This window comes from Orycteropus afer, unplaced genomic scaffold, assembly GCF_000298275.1.
Source record: "Orycteropus afer afer isolate SDZICR_OR568_19922 unplaced genomic scaffold, OryAfe1.0 scaffold00501, whole genome shotgun sequence".
NCBI lineage: Eukaryota > Metazoa > Chordata > Mammalia > Tubulidentata > Orycteropodidae > Orycteropus > Orycteropus afer.
Window position 1 is genome coordinate 993,370 of NW_006922088.1, and position 21,168 is coordinate 1,014,537.

At 42.2% G+C, this 21,168-nt stretch overlaps 1 protein-coding gene across 1 annotated transcript in view; it reads right to left on the bottom strand.

The window, feature by feature from the left end:
* NRF1 (nuclear respiratory factor 1) overlaps positions 1-20,569 on the bottom strand; it is a 97,835-nt gene extending 77,266 nt beyond the window's left edge. The window contains exons 1-4 of the mRNA XM_007955417.1: positions 20,347-20,569; positions 14,740-14,854; positions 12,673-12,799; positions 142-282 (exon numbers count right to left, since the gene is read on the bottom strand). Coding sequence (XP_007953608.1) covers positions 142-282; positions 12,673-12,799; positions 14,740-14,854; positions 20,347-20,569 — 606 coding nt within the window. The remainder of the gene's footprint in view (positions 1-141; positions 283-12,672; positions 12,800-14,739; positions 14,855-20,346) is intronic.
* Between the last annotated feature and the right edge of the window lie 599 nt (positions 20,570-21,168).

The following is a 21,168-nucleotide window of genomic DNA, read 5'->3' on the forward strand; positions in this document are numbered from 1 at the left end:
CTGCCACCGCTTCACTTGCCGACTCCAACCCGTGCCCCACTCTGGTGCTGTCCCTGAGGACAAAGCTAGGGAAGGGATTGGAGCCCCGCCCACAGCTGAGTCATCTGTCTCTCCTTCTCCTCCTCATCTCCCGCCCCTTACCTGGGTCATTTTGTCCACAGAGACTGGAATTCCGTCGATGGTGAGAGGCGGCAGCTCTGAGTTAACCTCCTGCGGCGCAGGGGCGTGCTCTGCTAAGGCCGACTCCAGGTCTTCCAAAATCATGCTCTTGTACTTACGCACCTGCAGGGAATTAAGGACAGAGGTAAACAAGACGCCTGTAACCAGGGAGGGCTGGTGCCAAGCAACCAGCAAGTGGTGGGGCTGGCTGCCCTGAGCCACTGCAGAGCCCCAAGAACAAACACTCCACCTCTAGCAGATAAAAATACCCGCTGGCCCCAAAGACATCACACTGAACGGAATTAAATGAAAAGATGATGAAACTACAGGTAACAACAGGAGAAAGGAGCCAGTGGAAAAAGTTTGATAGATACACTGCTTCCAAGTTAGATTCAGGTTATCCCATGAATGCCACCCCATCATCTGTTCCAGATCTGATAGCAATGGCATTCTTCACCTTTCTGCACTTCCCAGGCCATACAATGTCCTCCTGGCTGTGGCAGTTAATGCCAAAACCATTTTCAAGATCCTAAGGACTTACTTATGTCTCTAAAATTCTAAGTAGCCTATCCTGTACTTTCCTGCAAAGCCAGTCTAGCCAACAGAGGACAGTCAAGTGCACAAGGGGTTGGCCTGAAAGGAACCAGAGAAAACATGATATGTATATTGTAGCTGGGGTCAAAGGTGCCGCTAGCAGTAGGGCCCTGGGGCAAGAGAGCCCCATAGGTCAAGGCCTCCTTGGTGACAGAAGGCAGCTTCAAGCTCATGATGCCTTAGATCTCTGACCACCACAGGCTTGAACGAGAGATTGCTCTTCTTTGGCTCCACTCCTCTCTACTGTCAGTGAAGCACCTCTCAAAGACAGAGAACTTAACAGTGGCACATTTATACACACACACATTCTTCTGCCGTGGGCAGGCAGGGGGGACAGACACTGGATCCTACACCCAGCAATAATGGCCTCATTCACTGACAAGAATACACAAGGGGGATGAGGGTACCTTTGGGGATAACAAAGAAGCCATGGGGTTATAGAAATTGACAAGGTGGGACAGGAAATTAACTTGCTTTCAGGGCTCAAGGCATTATCGTAGGAAAAAGGAAAGAGAATATGAAGTTTGACCAGAGTTGCGACAATGTTTGTGTCTAGGATTTCCTGCCAAGTGGACTGGCCTCTCGATAAGACACGTATCTCTGTAAGTACTTCATTATGAGGAGCTAAAGAGAAAGATTCCCGTACCCTCTGCCATCGAGTTGATTCTTACTCATAGCAGCCCTACAGAACAGAGCAGAGCTGCCCCACGGGGTTTCCAAGGCTGTAATCTCAATGGAAACAGACTGCCTCATCTCTCTACTAAGGAGCATCTGGGGGATTCGAACTGCAGACCTGCTGGTTAGCAGCTGAGAGCTGCTAACTCTCACACTGTGCCACCAGGACTCCTTAAGATTCTTATAATCCACCCCAATGTCTGGAAAAGTGAAACTGATTGTTGACTATGTAGTGCTATTTCCGCAGTTACAAAGGTGAACTGATAAGCGGATTAAAGAAAAATAGTGCAAACCTGTGGAATCATCACTCTATGAATTCCATCTGATTCTGGTTTCCAAGATAAAAAGGAAGTTTCAAAATTACTGCCATTATAGTTATTGTAATATAAGCAGCTGGTATCGTCAACTTTACAAGATGGTATTTTCTGCTTGCTAGGTTTCTGTATTCTGTGTAGTGTTTTTAATCTTCCATCCCACAGAAAAACTGAATTGTATAAGCCCGGGTTCTGGCTTCAAAATTTAGTTAATATAACAGGTTAATTCATTCTAGTAGCGTATATGTCCATAGTAAGAATGAAAGATAATATTATAAAAAGGAACTTCACAGTTCTGCAAACACTTGCCATTCAAAAGCATTGGGTTTCTACTGTTGCGTGACCAGCCAATTTCCAACAACTTCAGCCATTTTTGTGGGTCAGGGAAACCCCAGAAATTAAGACCCAGGTATTTTGCTAAACTCAATGGTGCTCTAATTTCTTAAATATAACTTAGTTAACAAACAAACAAAAATATAAGCAGAGTTCCCTTAAAATAATATACAACAAAACAGCTTCAAGTGTGACCACAGCATTTCTATGTTTACTTAGTGATGTTAAGTAGCTTTTCCCAAATTATAAAAGTAGCATTTCAATTCCATCTGCTTTATCAATTCTAAGATGCATTTCCCCCCGACATTTATCAATTCTCTGAAATTAAGATATATCTTAAAATTGCTGTGGACCAGCCCACGGTTGGGACTACCTGTCACTGGTGTCACATATGTGAGAACATGGCGTCATCCCTTGGGGCTATGACTGCAACTCCTGGCCTTTTCAGACAACAAACCATTCAGCACCATCTGAGAAAGGAATGTGCGTCTTGGTTGTGGTCCGATAACCCTCCCAAGGACATTTTCTTGTGCAGTGACAATAGCAGAGAACTCTGAAGAAAAGTATAATGAAGGGGGTGATATTTTATAAAAAATCAGACACTGATGATCATGAAACAACTCAGTAGAGGCATCAGACTCTGAATATAAAGACCCTTGGGCGACCTCTTATTTCACTTCATTTTCCTTTCTCACGTATACTCAGAAACGACAGACACCGACTCCTCACTTACTGACCATTCTGTTATCTGCCAGCTTGCATTTACAGAATAGTAAAAAATGTACTAGCCAACCATTTTGTGCATTAACAACATACATCTGCCAGGAACGAATGCCCAAGTGCAAGGCAAGAGCAATGCTGGCTATAACATTAAGGTTTGTGTCAGCTTGTCCGGGCCATGATTCTCAATGGTTTGGCAGTTATGTGATAATGTAATATGGCAGCTGTGGATGATGTAGTCACTGTCCATTTATGCATAATGCTGATTTTCACATAATGACCTCTCCAGAACCTAACTGTGCTCATAAGTGAGGAGTGGGTGCATGATAAAAAATCTAAGTTGCCTGAAAGAGCTCTTTAAGTATAAAATAAAAATTCTAAGGGATAAGAAAGTATCGTGTCAGAGCTTGTCAACATTTTCTTTCCTTCCTGGTACATAAAATAATGGGGCATCTTGGAATTTATGATGTCACAGATATAATGAAATACAGGATTGTTTGTTTTCAAATTATGCCTCTATTCCAAAAACCACAGTTCAAGCCTTTATCACCTCATACTAGTATGTCACTGTCAACTAACTGGTTCACAACTGAAGTTCAAAATCATTCCAAAACAAAATGAGCTTCTCTGCCACCAGCCTCCCTGCCTCTGGTTGAGCCTGAGCATCACTGCCTGGGCATCACTGCCATTACAATTTTCTGAAACATGACTTACTATCAACAGAAAGATTTACTGGGCACTCGGGCTCTCAACACCACCTGCATTATCTCAATTACCCTCACAATGAGTCTGCAAGAAAAATACTAAGACACTCATTTTGCAAATAAGAAAACTAAGGCTTACTTAGTAACTTCCTCAAATCATATATAATATATAGTAAGGAGTCCAGCTGGAAATCAAACTGATTTTTACCTAGACTTTTTTTTTATTATTGTGGTTTGAGTCAAAGTTTACAGAGTACATTAACTTTCCATTCAACAATTTATACAGATTTCCTTTTGTAACATTAGTTACAATCCCGTTAGTGTAATAGCACTCTTCCCACTTCCTCTCTGTGGTTCCCTTTTCCCTGTGTCGTTCTTTCCCATGCATTCCTGCTCTGTGCCATCTCCCTGTGCAAATGCTGCCCTTCTGATCTCCATGGTTGACTATTCTAAGGAGTGTACCCACCTGGTGTAATGTTCACTTTATATGCCTGCCTATTGTTTGTCTGGAAGCCATGGGAGTGAGTTCAATTCCAGGCCCAAAGGGTGACTAGGGGCCATAGTTTTGGGGGTTTCACCAATCTCTATTAGACCAGTAAGCCTGGTCTTTTGTTATGACTTTGGGTTTTGTTCCACATTGTTCTCCCACTCTATGCAGCATCTCCTGCGCTGACCCCCCTCCGAGTGGCTGACAGTGGTAGCTGGGCACCATCTAGCTCTTCTGGTCTCATGGTCATGGAGGCTGAGGTTCACATGGTCCACTAGTCCCTTGCATTAATTGTTTCTATGCATCTTTGGTTTTCTTCCGTCTTCTTTGCTCCAGGAGAGGAGAGACCAATTGTTGCATCTAGATGGCCGCTTGTAAGCTTTTAAGACCCCAGATATTCCTTACCAAAGTAGGATGTAGAACAATGTTTTAGTGTAGCATGTCATGCCATTTGAGCTTGATGACCCTGCGACCATGGTCCTGGGTCCACAGGCTCAACAACTCGCTTGCTCCCTGAGGGTGGTTGGCTGTAGTTTAGAAGTTACAAAATGAATAAAATTAGAAATGATTCTAAATCTACAGATAGAAATCCAGAAGATTAATACTAAATTGTCAGAAATAGATAAAACATTGGAAGGGCAAAGGAGCAGAACTGATGCAATGGAAGACAGAATTAATGAGATTGAAGACAAATACCTGAATACTTCTTTGGAAAGGGATCAATCAGAAAAAAGAAAAAAAACAAAATGAAGAAAGCCTAAGGTTCATGTGGGATACCATCAAAAGGAATAACCTGCGTATCACTGGAATTCCAGAACAGGAAGAGAAAAATGAAACCACTGAGAATATTGTCCAAGATTTGTTGGAGGAGAACTTCCCTGATATGATGAAAGATGAGAATATATCCATTCAGGAAGTCCAATGAACCCCAAACAGGATAGACCCCAAAAGAAAAACACCAAGACATATCATCATCAAACTCACCAAAACCAAAGACAAAGAAAGAATCATGAGAGCAGCACTGGAGAAATGAAAAGTTATCTACAAGGGGCAACCAGTAAGACTAAGCTCAGATTTCTCAACAGAAACCATGCAGGCAAGAAGACAGTGGGATGGTATATATAAAACACTGAAAGAGAAAAATTTCCAACCAAGAATTATGTTGTTGTTGTTGTTGTTATGTGCCATCGAGTTGGACCCGACTCACAGCAACCCCTCCTTGGGTTTCTGAGGCAGTATCACTACGGAAGTAGATTGCCCAACCTTCCTTCCAAGGAGTGGCTGGTGGGTTTGAACCACCAGCCTTCTGGTTAGCAATCAAGTGCCTTAGGCACTACGCTATGTACCCAGTGAAACTGTGCCTCAAATATGATGGTGAAATTAGGACATTTCCAGATAAACAGAAATTAAGGGAATTTATTAAAACCAGACCATCCTTACAAGAGATGCTAAAGGGAGCCCTTTGAACAGAGAAGCAACAACAGCCAACAACAACTGGACTATGTCATGCCAGTTGACCTGGATGTCCCCTGAGACTATAATCCTAAGCCCCCAAGCCCAGTGACTCAGTCTTTCAAGGGAGATTTTTTCATACTTTTGCCCCCTGAATACTCTACTATATATGTGGATATGTTTGCAGTATGTACAAACACATATGTAGAAATATCTTCTGCCAAACCTATACATATACTCATGGGTATATACCCACATGCCATTCCACACTTGTTCAGCTTGCATATCTACCTATATACCCACTTGTAAATCTTTATATATATAGTTATGAGGATCATATGTTCAGCCACTGCAATATTATTTATTTATATTTTCCCTTAAAAACACTTCTGTATCTCCCCACTTCTTATAGGATGAAGTCCAAGCTTTGCAGCCTGGCATTTAAACCTTTCCAATCCTTCCCTACTCTGTCATCAGATACCAGGGCTGCCGGATGCAGCTGTATAGGTTGCACCTCCCCACCCTGTAGACTCTGTGAATGGCTCCCTCGTGAGTTCCCAGCATACAGCCCATGGAGTCCTACTGGGCAGTTCTCTGTACCATCTTCCTCCCTCTTTAGCTGGTCAGTCTCTTTATTCTGCTTCCTATTATTATTCAGGCCCTAGGGGACGGCCTCAGGGCCTCAGGCAGTCAGCTGCCACACCCAAGGCTGGCGGTTCAAACCCACCAGCTGTTCCCTGCCCGGCCTCTCAGGAGCTCTGGTAACATAGTGCCTAAGGCACTTGACTGCTTGGGCAATCTACTTCCGTAGTGATACTGCAACCCAAGGAGGGGTCACTATGACTTGAGGGCACATAACAACAGCAACAACAATTATTATTCATGTTCCAGGGCCCAACTTGATTCCCACTTACCCTGAGAAGACCTCCTAGGGTTCTCTTATCAGTATTTCCTTCCTCCTTTAAACTCCTCCAGACTAAAATAACATTGTCATTTCCAGATCTCACTGTACAGCCAGTGCGTGGTGTTAAGTCTGCTGCTTATGTGTTTAATTTTTACATCTACAATAAAATATTCCCCATATTCAGAAATATACAGATCACATGTTAACAAATATTCTCAAAATTACCGGAGATGGAGGGTTTAGGGGTTTACAGTCGCCACTGGCATTCTGGGCACAGAGAGTGCTTGCTGGACAGTTAGGCATTGGCTGGTAGAGGCATAAGGCTAGTCTTTCCAAGTCAGGCTGCAAAAACATTGCCACACAAGAGACCATAATTTCTTTGTATTGCTGAAGATTTTCCAAAGAGTCTCCAGGAAGGTCTCGTAAAAGATCAAAAATATAATTTTACCTATGACTTCCTCTAAGACTAAAAATATATTGTCATCTGAGGTATGTAACACAAAGATGCCCAGTGCAGAGCTGCCCTTGGAACTGTGATTCTGAAGCACAGCTGGCCCTGAGCCAGGCTGCAGACGGTGCCCCATGAAGTTACATGGGCTCCATCCCGCTCTCTCTCCAGCCCCACTGCCAGCTTCCCTTTCCTTCCCAGCCTTCGTTCAGCTCTCTAGGTTTCTGGTTTTCTCCCAGGCCCCTCGCTGTGAACACTGAAACCTCAGAGAACTTAGCTGGATCCTTATCTCACACTTTGTAGTGTTTGTTAGTTTTTGAAAAATCAAGTTTAGTAAGCAATAGGACTTACTTTACTACTTTTTAAATATGGTTCTATGTGTCTTTAACCTGAAGCCATTTTTTAAAAGCCTATATAAATAAATTAATGACTTAGAACAAGAAATCAAGACCAACTACAGAGTCCATTCAATCTACTGGGAAGGCGGAATTACACAAAGACAGAATTAAACAAAGGCTTTCAAAGAAGCTGGGTGATAACCTAGAGCTACCTCAGCCTCTGTGGTTGTGAATAATTTTTGTACCTGTAGAACTGGTTAGTCATATCCAGTGTATTCCCATCAAAATGCTATGGATTACTAACTCTGAGGAAAGAGCTCCACCTTCAGAAACTCCCATGGTTCTTCTGAAAAAAGACTGAAATTCTCTGTCTGTCCTTCAATAAATGAAATGTTTCCCAGCTTACTTCTACAAAGCTCATGAGAGTGTATGAAATGACAGCAAGCCACCAAGAGAATGCCCTAAGGGCACAGCAGCTTGAAAATTGTCCACTGGCCAGCATTTTCCACGCCAGCCCTCCCCAAACTTCACACACAGGGGAGGACACCTCTCCAGCGCGGCATGTATCATCATCCTTATTTCACACATGAGGACCCTGAGCCACAGACAGAAAACACCAAAATGGGGAGCCATTCCAAAATTAAAGTGTAATGCCTAATGTTTTACATTAGTTTTCACAAAAGTGGAGTTCTCACCCACTAAGTTAATACCACTCTGTGGATCAGGAATGAATTAGCTTTCTTATTGATAACTCAATAAGAAATAATAAGAATGTGCCCATTCCAAAGAAAGGTGATCCCACAGAATGTAGAAATTATAGAACAATATCATTAATATCACATGCAAGTAAGATCTTACTGAAGATAATTCAGAAACGTTTGCAGCAGTATATTGACAGAGAACTTCCAGAGGTTCAAGCCGGATTCAGAAGAGGACGTGGAACAAGGGATATCATAGCTGTTGTCAGATGGATCTTGGCTCAAGGAAGGGAATACCAGAAAGATGTTTACTTGTGTTTTATTGACTATGCAAAGGCAATTGATTGTGTGGATCATGACAAATTATGGATAACATTGAGAAGAATGGGAATTCCCGAGCACTTGATTGTACTCATGAGGAATCTGTACCTTGACCAGGAGGTTGTCGTTCAAACAGAACAAGGGGACACTACATGGTTTAAAATCAAGAAGGGAGTGCGTCAGGGTTGTATTCTTTCTTCACACTTATTTCAATCTATATGCTGAGCAAATAATCCGAGAAGCTGGACTATATGAAGAAAAACGTGGTATCAGTATTGGAGGAAGAATCATTAACAACCTGAGATATGCAGATGATACAACTTTGCTTGCTGAAAGTGAGGATGACTTAAGGCACCTACTGATGAAGGTTGAAGAATACAGTCTGCAGTATGGATTACATCTCAACATAAAGAAAACAAAAATCCTCACAACTGGACCAATGAGCAGCATCACAATAAATGGAGAGAAGATTGAGGTTGTCAAGGAATTCACATTGCTTGGTTCTACAATCGATGCCAACGGAAGCAGCAGTCAGGACATTAGATGACGTGTAGCATTGGGGAAGTCAACTGCAAAGGAACTGTTTCAAGTGCTGAGGAGCAAGGATATCTCATTGAGGACTAAGGTGCGCCTGACACAAGCCATGATATTTCCAATCGCCTGGTATGCATGTGAGAGCTGGACAATGAATAAGGAAGACCGAAGAAGAGTTGATGCTTTTGAGTTGTGGTGCTGGCGAAGAATGCTGAAAGTACCATGGACTGCTAAAAGAACTAACAGATCTGTCCTGGAGGAAGTGCAGCCAGAATGCTCCTTGGAAGCAAGAATGGCCAGACTTCGTCTCAGCTATTTTGGTCATGTTGTAAGAAGGGACCATTCCCTGGAGAAGGATGTCATGCTTGGTAGGGTGGAGGGTCGACGGAAGAGGGGGAGGCCTTCAAGGAGCTGGATTGATACAGTGGCTGCGATGATGGGCTCAAGTATAGCAGGGATTGTGGGGCTGGCGCGGGATCGGGCAGTGTTTCGTTCTGCTGTGCATGGGGTCGCTATGGGTCGGAAACGACTCGACGGCACTTAACAACAACAACAACAACATTGATAACTCTACTATGGTAGCCAAGCCTTCACTAAGAATGATATTTAAAATGACCAAAAACACCTCCTCGTCCAGAGCAAAGAACGAAGAAAACCAAAGACACATGGAAACAATTAGTCCAAGGGACTGGTACACCATGTGATCCCCAGCCTATACAACTATGAGACCAGAAGAACTAGATGGTGCCCAGCTACCACTGTCAACCACTCAGGGGGATCTATGTAGGAGATCCTGGATAGAGTGAGAGAACAGTGTGGAACAAAACTCAAAATCACACACACACACACACACACACACACACCCCCAAAAGGGACCAGGTTTGCTGGTCCAATAGAGTCTGGGGGAACCACTAAGACTATGGACCCTAGCTGCCCTTCAGGTCTAGAACTGAACCCACTCCTGTGGCTTCCAGCCAAACAAAAGACAGGCATATGAGTTGAACTTTTACATTAGACAGATACACTCCTTGGAGAGATCAATCCTGGGAGAATAGAAGGGCTGTATATGCACAGGGAGACAGCTCAGTGGGCAAGAGTACATGGGAGGGAAGGGCACAGGGAAGAGGTAACTATGGGGAGGAAGAAAGAGGGGAGCTGTTGCATTGTGGGAGATTGCAGTCAGTGTCATGAGACAAAGTGTATGTAAGCTGCTGTATGGGAAGTGAATTTGTTCTGTAAACTTACACCCAAATCACAATAAATTTTTTTTTAAAAAAGACCACAGCACTCAGCAGGTCTTTACCTTCCTCTGCTGACATTCGATCTGAAGGTAGTAGACCCCACACAACTTAGACACACCTCGAGTTTCTGGGTAGGAGATTCTCATTCTCCATCATACACAAAGGCTCCTTCTCAAATGTAACCTAGGTTTGACTTATGTTCTCACCAGCCTATGTTGCAAATACAGAACTGGCAGCTCCTCCATTCAGCCATCCATTCAATAAACATTTACTATTCATCTACTGCCCATGAGGCACTGAGCTAAGGCAGGGCCAGAACAAAATGGTGGCAAATGGCCCCCCGTCTCAGTGTTGATGATCCGGCACATTCCACACACAACAATTATAAAAATAAATGTCTAAAACTGGACAATTGCTATAAAGGACGGCACGACACATCTTCATAGATTGTTACTTCTCGAGGTCTCAATGTAGATCCAAGGTAGGATTAGGATTTAGAATTCAAATCTGCATTTAAAAATTTCTGAATGCCACCAAACTCGTAAGATGTTTTATTCATTCAACAAATATTACCGAGCAGGTACTGTGCTTGGCACTGGGAGATAACAGAGAGCAAAACAGATCCAGTACCTGCTCTCTTGGAGTTCACACTCTAGCTGGGGATGGACTTCAATCAAATAATCACACAGATGATACAACACTGCATCTGTGATACATGCTTTAAGAACTGTGAGAGTGCAAAATAGAATAAGGGGCTGTGACCTGGTTAGGGAGGTCACAGAGGGTTTCAAGGAGGCAGTGTCAATGGAGCTGAGATCTTAAACATGAGCAAGAGTTTGTCAGGGGAGAAGTAGGTAAGGGAGAGAGACCTGGTCTCCGTGAAGGCAGCAGCAGGGTCTGTGCAAAGGGCTGCAGGGAGTCTCTTACGGCTGGAGTGCAGAGAGAAGTGGGCAGTGGGGCAAGATGTTGTATGGAGGGATGGACACTGGGAAGCAGTAACTACAGGGAGGAAGTGGGAGGGGAGCTGTTGCATTGTGGTAACTGTGGTCAATGACATGAGACAAAGTATATGTGAACTGCTGTATGGAAAGTGAATTTGCTCTGTAAATCTTCACCCAAATCACAATTTACTAAAAAAAAAAAAAAAAGATGAGGCTGAGACCTCTCCCATTAGAAGAGTAGACCAATGCTAAGAAAATGAGATTCAATTTGAAACCCCATAGTGAAAACCGTGGACAAGCCTATTGGAGATATAATACTCCTATCAGTCTGTTGTAACAACATCACCCTAAGGGCCAGTCCCTACAGTGGCTGAACCCTGGCTCTACCACTGAGAAGTTGGGGGATCTTGGGCAAATCACTTAAACCTCTCTGAGCTAGTATTGTCATTTGCAAATGTAAATAACAACAGTATACCTACTTCTGGGATTACTGTCAGAATTTGTTGAGAATTACTACAGAGATGTTAGTTACAATGTTGTTGTTGTTGTTATTTGCCATCGAGTCGGCCCGACTCATAGCGACCCCTCCTTGGGTTTCCGAGGCAGTATCACTACGGAAGTAGGAATGCCCAACCTTCCTTCCGAGGAGTGGTTGGTGGGTTTGAACCGCCAGCCTTCTGGTTAGCAGTCAAGTGCCTTAGGCACTATGCTACCAGAGCCTCTGTAATCAACAATTTCATGAACATGTAGAACATGCAGGGATTTACTCTTAAAATGGCCTCAAGCTCTATGTGTGGTTCTATACCTCCCTGTTTCACTCACCATCATACAGCACCATCTGAAAATGCTAGTGACAATCTATACTACCAGGTTTAATGGCGGTGAGATGGTTCTGTCTAAAGCTGACCCATACGTTTATGGAACCAATCTCGCATCTTTGAACACTTATTTTACTCTCAATTAAACAAACAAAAACCATTATAACTACCAATGTGACTAATACTCTTGCACATATATCTTGGATCATTTAATGAATTATTTCCTCAGGATAAAATTTCAGAAGGAAGCTGGGTTTCAAGGTGTACATTTTAGGCACTTTTTATTCCAGTTGCCAACTTGCCTTCCAGAAAATTATCCTGTTTAAACTAACTGTCGCATAATCATCGCAGGTCATACAGCTTTTTCACATTTGCTAACCTGGTGTTCTATTTTAATTTGTATTTCTCCGAATTCTTTTGTATGGTTGTTAATAAACATGTTAGTTGTGTATGTTGACATGATGACTTTTATCTGACATCTATGCACACACAGGCACACACACATCTTTCTTTCTTTTTCGGCTGAATCACTGAGAGGACATTTTGCAGCCATCATGATATTTCACTTCTAAACACCTCAGTGTGCATCTTGGAAAAATAAGTACATATGACGACAATACGATTATGCTACAAAAATAATAGCAATTCCCCAATATCACCTAATACCTAACTCACAATGAAATTTCTATCTTTGTAACTTTTGTTATTTGACCTTAACATATTATAAACATATTATTCTTAACAATCATATCACCATTGTCTTCTGTCGCATCTGGTGAGGTTAAGTATATGGTTATTGGCAGTAAAAGCAGATAGGGTATTTCATTACTTTGATCTGCATAAGGGGGGGCTGACAACCAGTCCCCACTCCCAGCTTTGGCTGAGGGGAGGCCAGAGTGATGACTACTGAGCTCGACAGAGGAGGAGAAGCTCACAAACAACACTGCGCAGAAAGCCAAGGGGATCTGAGCCTGCAGCTCACTCTACTCACCACATTCTCCAAAGGCGCAGCACCAAACACTTTAAAGACTGGATTTGGTTTGGAAGGTGAGATACACAGGACAATGGCTTGCTGTCCCACTCGAGTGGTATACTCGTCTAATGTGGCTCGGAGCTTCCTAAATGAGAGAATGAAAAACTGTTAAAAAATGTAAAACTGACAGTGGTGTAGACAGATAAAACAGACTCGAGAGACTACTCTGATTACATTTTCTTTCAGCCTGTATGTGGAAAAAGAAGTGTGAAGTCTGATAGTCTATTCGGTAGAAATATGTATAGATCCTTCTCTTAAAGGCCAATGACAATCTTATGCTGTGTGTAATTTACCACAATTAAAAAACCAAACAAAACAATGACTAGCCCATTGTTATTACATCTACCGAGGGTATACCTTTGGACACACAGTCATGACACAGTGTTGAACACGGGGAGGAGTGTCCTTCTTGATCTCAACGACATCAAAGGGGGCTTCTCTCACTGCTGCTTGTGCTAATAAAGATCACTGCGCACATGTCCTCAGACGGGCCGTACTGTGTGGTCCTCGTGCTTGATGAAAGGGGCTCAAGTGACTTGTCTCACATTTCTTTGATCGATATTTATGTTTCATGGACATAATTTCACCCAAAATACTAGTTTAAAAAAGTCGTAGCTTCAGATTTTCTTTGTGGTATAAAAAGTATCTAATTCTCAGCCCTGCAGTATTTTACAATGAAGAGGGAGTGAAAAAATCTTTTCAAATATATCAACACTGGATGAAACAGAAATGCTGTGTTTTTCTTCTGAAACCACGGGAGACTATCTTATGGTTCAATGTTCTGTAATTCTTCTGGGAACACATTCTACCCCTTCAAAGGAGTGGAAGTCATGCCAATTCAAGGGAAGCAAAGCCAATGTATTTAAATTAAAGTTTTCCATCCTTCTCCGAAAGCACGTACTTTTGTTTGTGGCCCTACAGCAGTGGTACTTCTACACACAGTGTACTCTTGTCCCTCCCGCCGGCATCGTCATTACAGGAAACGGGAAAAACTGCCCACCCAGGGAGATCTCCTTTCTTTGAGCTCTGACAGCTACTGCTACGTACTTTTAGGGCTTCCCTCTCCAGGTGTAATCACTTCAGATTCTTACGATCTGCTTTTTATGCCCTTGATATAAACCTCGCTGCATATATTTATATGGGCTGGCCTTACACTGGCACATAATATTCCAATACAAATATGGAAATTTTGGATACAGTATGTTAACATTATAAGGAAAAACTTCTGGAATATTTTATGGATTAAATTTATAATACAAATGCATATCTTACAACCTGTCAAAATTCTGTCTTCAGTGTATCACACCTATGTAATCTTTCTATCACAAACCTACAAAGTCTTTGGAAGGAATAAAATGGGAAATGGACCACATATCCAAAACAATGATTTCCCAGACCACTCCTACAGAAAACAGAAATCACTGTATCTCCCCTAATCTCCTGACCTTCCTGTTTTCCTTACTCAGCTGTATTTTTTTCATAGTACTCACTGCCACCTGACATCATACTACTTATTTTACCTCTCCCTCCACTAGGATATAAGACCTTCACAGGATTTTGCTTTGTTCACTGTTATATTCTCAGTGCCAAGAATAATGCCTGGCACACAGTAGGCATACCAATTTTCTCTGAAATAATGTGATATTGTTGTTGTTGTTATGTGCCGTGAAGTCGGACCCAACTCATAGCGACCCCTCCTTGGGTTTCTGAGGCAGTATCATTATGGAAGTAGATTGCCCCATCTTCCTTCCAAGGAGTGGCTGGTGGATTTGAACTGCCAGCCTTCTGGTTAGCAGTCAAGTGCCTTAGGCACTATGCTACCAGAGCTCCTAATGTGGTATTATGAACTGGTTAAATCCTATTTCTAGGTTCTCATCTATTTACTTTTGTAAGACCACTTCAAACTCTACTTCTGTCATCAAGGAATCCCAACTTGGTGTCCATGAGGAACCTAACAGCATGCATTCTGTCATCCTCACATGAAGTGTATGAGGAATAGCAATGACATGGACCAGGGGCCCTCACCGAAGCAAGCGTGTTTGCTGTCTCTTTCGGATGGATGGATTAGACTCAAACACATGAGGCCGTTTCCTTTTCTTTCCTGTTGCCACAGCAGCAGCAGCAGCCATTCCCACAGGACCTGAAATAATAACAAATGTGCTCAGAGTAAGAAGAAGCCTGTTAACTGCAGCAGACAGAAACAACCAAAGGTATAATAGGCTGTCAATAAATATAGAACATTCTGGCTCTTACCAATACACTTCACCATTGTTTAACATGAATCCTATCTTAACCAACCAATAATGCAATGAATCTTTTTAAAAAGTGAATGATTTGCACCTCTCCACCAGAAACCAGCTTGAGTTGTGTATAATACTGTTTTTTTTGTTGCTGTTTCTGTTTTGCCAGCATGTCTGTGCTATTGAGGGAATATTCTCAGAGGTGATAGGAAAAGTTATAGCATTAGAGGAAGTTTTTGCCAAAACTGAAAAATAAATTACAGAATCAAATTTCATTTCCCTCCCCAGGCTCCTCTTTTCATTATGCCCACACACTGCCACGTTAAGGAAGTAACAGGTGATCACTAACGCTCGACACTCCAACAACAACAACAATAACCTGAAGAGGAGTATCTGGAAGAATACCATCCGAAATGGCAAACTTCTTGAACCTGGGAATTGTGCCAAAAATGGAGATGTTCACCACAAGGTCAAGCTGATGTAAGCATCCTGGCAAGAAGGAGAGAAAAACTTTCCTGCCTCTAGGAGAAAACACTAACGGGAGCTCATCTGGCTTGCCCCTAAAATTAAGGGCAGAAATGAAGGGTAGGCCCTGAGAAACTACTGGAATCTCTGATTCCTGGGACCTCAGCAGATCAAGGGTGTTCTTTTTTCATTTTTTCAAACAGATTCCACCTCCATTCCTATTTGCAAACCCAGTAAAAGGGTTAAGTGAAAATTAAGCTGAATCGCATCTGTACTGGCATATATATACCTGAGATAGCTCAATTAAAATAAGCCTCCTGTGCTCAGCTACCATTACTGACTGAGCATTTTGATCAAAGATTCGATTGATGAATCCTGTCCAAAAGGGGGAAAATACAGAACAGAATTTTAAATTCTCATAGAATCTAGACTTTCTGGAGCCATGGAGGCTGGATGAAGTCCCAAAACTATTGCTGAGATAATCAGTAAAGCTTAAGCCAAAAATATTCCCTCATTATTTTCTTTACAGCACTCTTTGTTTTCTGAAATTATTTTACTCTAATATTTGTACCCCCTCCCCCCAGCCACAGGCTAGTAAGCTCCTTCACAAGCAAGCTCTTTCCGGTCTCGTTCACCGGATCTCAGAACAATTCCTGCTATATAGTAATCCCTCCATTCCGCTGAATGACTCAATGTAAGTAAGTTCTATCAGCTGGGCTCCGTTCCCACACCTACCCCCAAAGGGGTTAAACTAAAGCCCTTCTTGATCTGACACTGTGACACCACCGTCTTCTTTCCTACGAAGTTGACCTGGAATCATGATATTAGGATGCCCTCTTCTGGTAAATGTAAGAATTAAAAAATACATTGCTACAAACATTTCAAACTGTCTTGTTTTTAAATTTGCTAGTCCAGAAATATATGAGGATAATTGGCAATAATAAGGTTATTCTCCATTGTATCTGTCTTCCTACCCTTAAGTATAGCATACCCTGAAACATAGAGCATTTTGGTAATTTCTGATCATTGGCTATCCTGTCAGCTTTTCAAAAATGTCTTGTAAGATCAGTATTCCTTATCCACAAAAGCTGAACGGGCAAAAAAAAAAAAAAAAATCCTTATACAGTACTAGACAGCCAGGCATGACTTAAAAAAGTCTCCTCATCTGGTGTTAAACACACACTATAAATAGCAAAAAGAATAAAGCAAAATTTTCTAAGGTAGTAGGGGGTTTCTTAAAATCTTTTAATTTCCATTCCTGGAACTATGGAAAAGGACATTGCAGGTGCTCTTTTGTACCCATTTAGAAGTGTCTTCCTTTTTAAAACAAATGTTTACTGAGTAACCCTGAGATTTGGGGGCACTGTATATAGCTCTTAAGAGAAGTGAGAATGGAGCCAAGACGTTCTAAACCAGCAATCAGGACAGGCCATCCAAGAAATACAGCTATACTGGCAATGGGGTGAGTGTGAAAAATGACACAATATTCACACTGGGCTCCTCTTGGAAAATCCCCCATGGGGCTCTCTGGTCGTGTGTCCTAACACAGCCCAACTATTGGTGGGATTTCTGCTCCAGAGCAATCCATCATTTAGGTCCACTCCTCTGAAATGAAGACTAAAAGCTCCCTCACAGTCTATTCTGGAGGTTACACCATCATCTCAATCACCGCAATTCTTCATCCTGCTTCTTTTTAGGTCCTTCTATTAGCAACTTTTTTTTTTTTTTTTTTAGAACTTTGAATTCTTAGCTCAGGGAAAAAAAAAGGAACTTTGTGTCTTCTTCTGTGACTGGCAGAGTATGTACTCACCCTGGATTTGGAGAGGGAAAGGCACTGATTGCCAAGGGGCAGTCCTTCCTTCTGGCTGCGCCCTGGAAACTGGAGACTTTCTTAGAGTGAGATGAAGCCTCTGCAGTAGGCAAGTGCCTCTGAACAGAAGCACACACCAAAACGCAAAACAGGGTCAACTACAACGGGGAGCACGCCTCATGCTCAGAGAGTCAGCTGAAGGTCAGCTCAGGTAAACTACGGCCATAAGTCTCCTCAAAGGAATCACACGTTTTCAAAAGCAAAGGATTTCTCACATATCATCTCAGCAGTGTCATTCAAATTGTGGGTCATGAAATCAACTTAGGGATTGTGACCAGAATTTTTTTAACGAGACAGCCTGAAGATATCACAGTGCATCTATCATACATGATAAATACTGCTCTGTGAAACTTCTGTCTCAGACATGCTCTGCCACCTAGTCTCTGTAAGTTTGTGCGTGTAAACATAATTGTAATATAAAATATATTTCTTATTACAGGTTACAGCTTTTTACTGTTTGAGAAACATCAATGCAGTCCAATTTTTTCTATGTAGATGAGACACTGAGTTTAAGTGACCTGACTTCTGCTTCTAGTAACGGCAAACTAGGTAACTCAGACCAACATTCCTGCCAAAGACAACTACAAAAGCTGGACAGAAACAAAACAGCACAAGCAGGAAAATCATCTTAAAAACATCAAAGACAAGAGAGTAAGGAACCATGGGTCAGGATGCAGAGATAAGCCAGGCATTGGAGCCGTTTGTGCCTCAGGGTGTCTGCCCTTCAGGAGGGCAGCTGAGCATCATTTGAGAGCAGGTTTCACCAAGCGTGGAAGGCCTGCCAACCATCCTGTTCAAGGGTTAGAACTACAATGGACCACACCCTAGCACTGAGGCAATCTGGACGTAAATCTGTCTGCCCATGGAACACAGCTCAGCTGTAAGTCATTTAGCCGCCCACAAAATTCCAAGACCTTATATTGGGTTAAGAAGATCCAGTGTTGCTAATGTCCTCAGGCATCTGGCAGAAGCTAACAAAAATGCTCTCCAGAGGAAGATAACCGTTACCTTTGACCCCAAACACACCAGCCAGGATTCATTCAAGTGTAACCACAGTGTGTAAAGAACAGCCAACATGAACAAGAACAGCATTAACAACATAAAACAGAAATAGACTCACAGGTACTTTAGAGACTAGAATTTCCAGATGGGTTGTAAAATCATAATGCTTGCTTTGCATACCACCCCCCACCCCCAATTTCTTTTCCCACCACAACTGGAGAATGTTAAGAGTGCAAGTCAGGGTATACTAGAATTTCTAACACTGAAGGGGAAAAAAAAAAAGATAACCTATTATCAAAATCAGTGACTCAATGGACAGATTTAAAAGTAGCTAAGACATAGCTGAAGAGAAAATCAATAAACTGGAAGATAGGAAAAAACCTGCAAAATGAAGCAAAAAGAGACAGAGGCTGGTAAGCATAGAGTAAGGGACAAGAGATAGAAAGGAGTCCATGAGGAAGACTAATACACTTCATGTGAGCCACAGAATGAAATGTTCAGATACGGCAGAAGCCAAATCTGAACAGTTAATGGCTACAATTTTCCGGAACTGATGAAAGACACCAATCCACAGATTCAAGCTGTCCAAAGAATCCTAAACAGAATAAACAAGAAACTCATAGCCAGGTATATCACAGAAGCTAAAGGTAAAATCTTAAAAGCAGTCGTGGGGGAGGGATCTGTGTGGGGAGATAAACTTCAAAGGAAACAGCTAATTTCTCAGTAGCAACAACAGAAACCAAAAGACAGTAGAACAGTATCTTCTATATGAGGAAAGAAACTCGTAGTTAAGGTTGTGTGTCAACTTGGCTGGGCCTGGTTTTGAGTGGCTGGGCAGCTGGATGTCATTATTCCCCATGATGAGACTGGTAATCAACTCCATGGGGGAATCTACAGGAGCAGCCTTAGGGATGTGGTCTGCTTCCAACTATATGTTGGAAGGAGCAGCTTTGAGGAAGGGCTCTAGCTTCATGGCACATGTGGATCCTGCATTTGGCTGAGTCATCAGCGTCTGCCATGCTGTCTGCTGATCTTGGGACTGTTTCACTAGGGGCCCGCCATGTTGCTTGATAATTGTGGGACTGTGCCATTTTACTTGTCAACCTTGGATTTGTCAGCCTCAGCAGCCAGCAGCTGCCTGAGTTAAAAGAAGCCTCCAGCTTCAGTGGGCCGGGAGCAAGAGGTAAAGCTGAAGCCCAAGGTTGAGGGGTCTTTACCCAGCCACTAGAGTTGGCACTTTGAAGTCAGACTTCTAGCCTCTCAAACTGTAAGAGAATAAATCCCTGATGTATTTGTTCTGCAGCACTAGACAACCAAAACAGACCTAGAATTATACCCGGTGAAAACACCCTTCAAAATCAAGAGTTAAATACATTGTTAGACAAATAAAAAGTGAGAAAATTTGATACTAGCAGATCCATGCTGTAGTAAATACTAATGATGTCTTTAGGCAGAAAAAAATTACCTCAGAAGCCAGGCTAGAGATGTGAAAAAATAAATAATAACTCTGTATAATAATAAAATAAGAGAATACTGTCTTACAGGGCTTAAAATATACATAAATACACAGGACAACAATTAACATACAGGCCTGAGTGAGGGATAAAATTCAAATATTCTTAGAGACTTGTATTGTCCAGGAAGAGGACAAAGGTATCAATTACTTGTCAATCACTCCAAAAGAATACAAGAAGGCAGAGAAAGTCAACATAGAACAGGTGGGATGGTGAGAGTGTACAGAGTAAAGATGGCAGATGTAAAACTAAATACATCAGGTATTACATTTAATGTGAATGGACTGAATGCTTCAGTTAAAAGCGAAAAGACTACTGGGATGGATGGAAAAACAAAACAAAGTCGTAACACTAAGAGTATATGATTCTAAAACTCAAATTTCAGTCCAATAAATGTTCAAGTTATAAATGCAATGCTTGAAGGGGGCAGAAATTGTGATGAAGATAAATTTGAGAGGGCCTGACTCTTAGCTTCTTTCAGATATGCCTGGTGCCCTGAGTTTAGCAAAGAATGAAGGGCCTCCAGCTGCCGTCACATCACCTGCAGCAGCCAGATGGGCTGTGACCTCATCAGCTGCTGTGGAGTTGAGTATGTCTGAGTCGTCGTAAGAGGTGTCCTCGGGAGAAGAAGGTGAGTCTTCATCAGCACTCAGCATACTGTGCTCAGTGTAGGTGGCCACATGGACCTGCTGTACTTGCTGGGCCACTGCATGGGCTTCTATGGTGGCCATGTGTTCAGTCTGGGTCACTGCGTGTTCCTCCATGAAGATCTACTGTCAGAAAAAAGGCAAAGAACAGCAAGAGAACAAGATTTAGTGTGTGATGGAACACGATGCTCAAAGCAAGAGAGATTTCCCTCAAAAGCAGGGGAATCTGCCATGTCTGACTTCACCACACCCCTCACTGTCTCCCATCACAGGAAACGGGAAGCAATGTTCAAATATGACATAAAATGGTAGATTATCTCCCTTTTGTGAATCCATTTTGATGGACATAAACTGTACTGATTTTATACCTCAGGTAAGAAAACAATAAATATCCTTGATATGACATGTAATAACAAGAAGACATTTAAATATAACAATAAAAAGACATTACATTTATAGAAAACTCCAACACCTCAATAACAAAAAGACAAATACTCCAATTAAAACATGGGCAGAAGACATGAATAGACACTTCACCAAGGAGGATATTCAGGTGGCCAACATATGAAGAAATGCTCATGATCATTAGCCATTAGAGAGATGCAAATCACAACAACAGTAAGTTACCATCTTGCTCCAGCACTAGTAGCAAAGTTCAACAAGACAGAAAAATAACAAATGCTGGTGAGGATGTGCAGAGATTGGGACTCTCATAC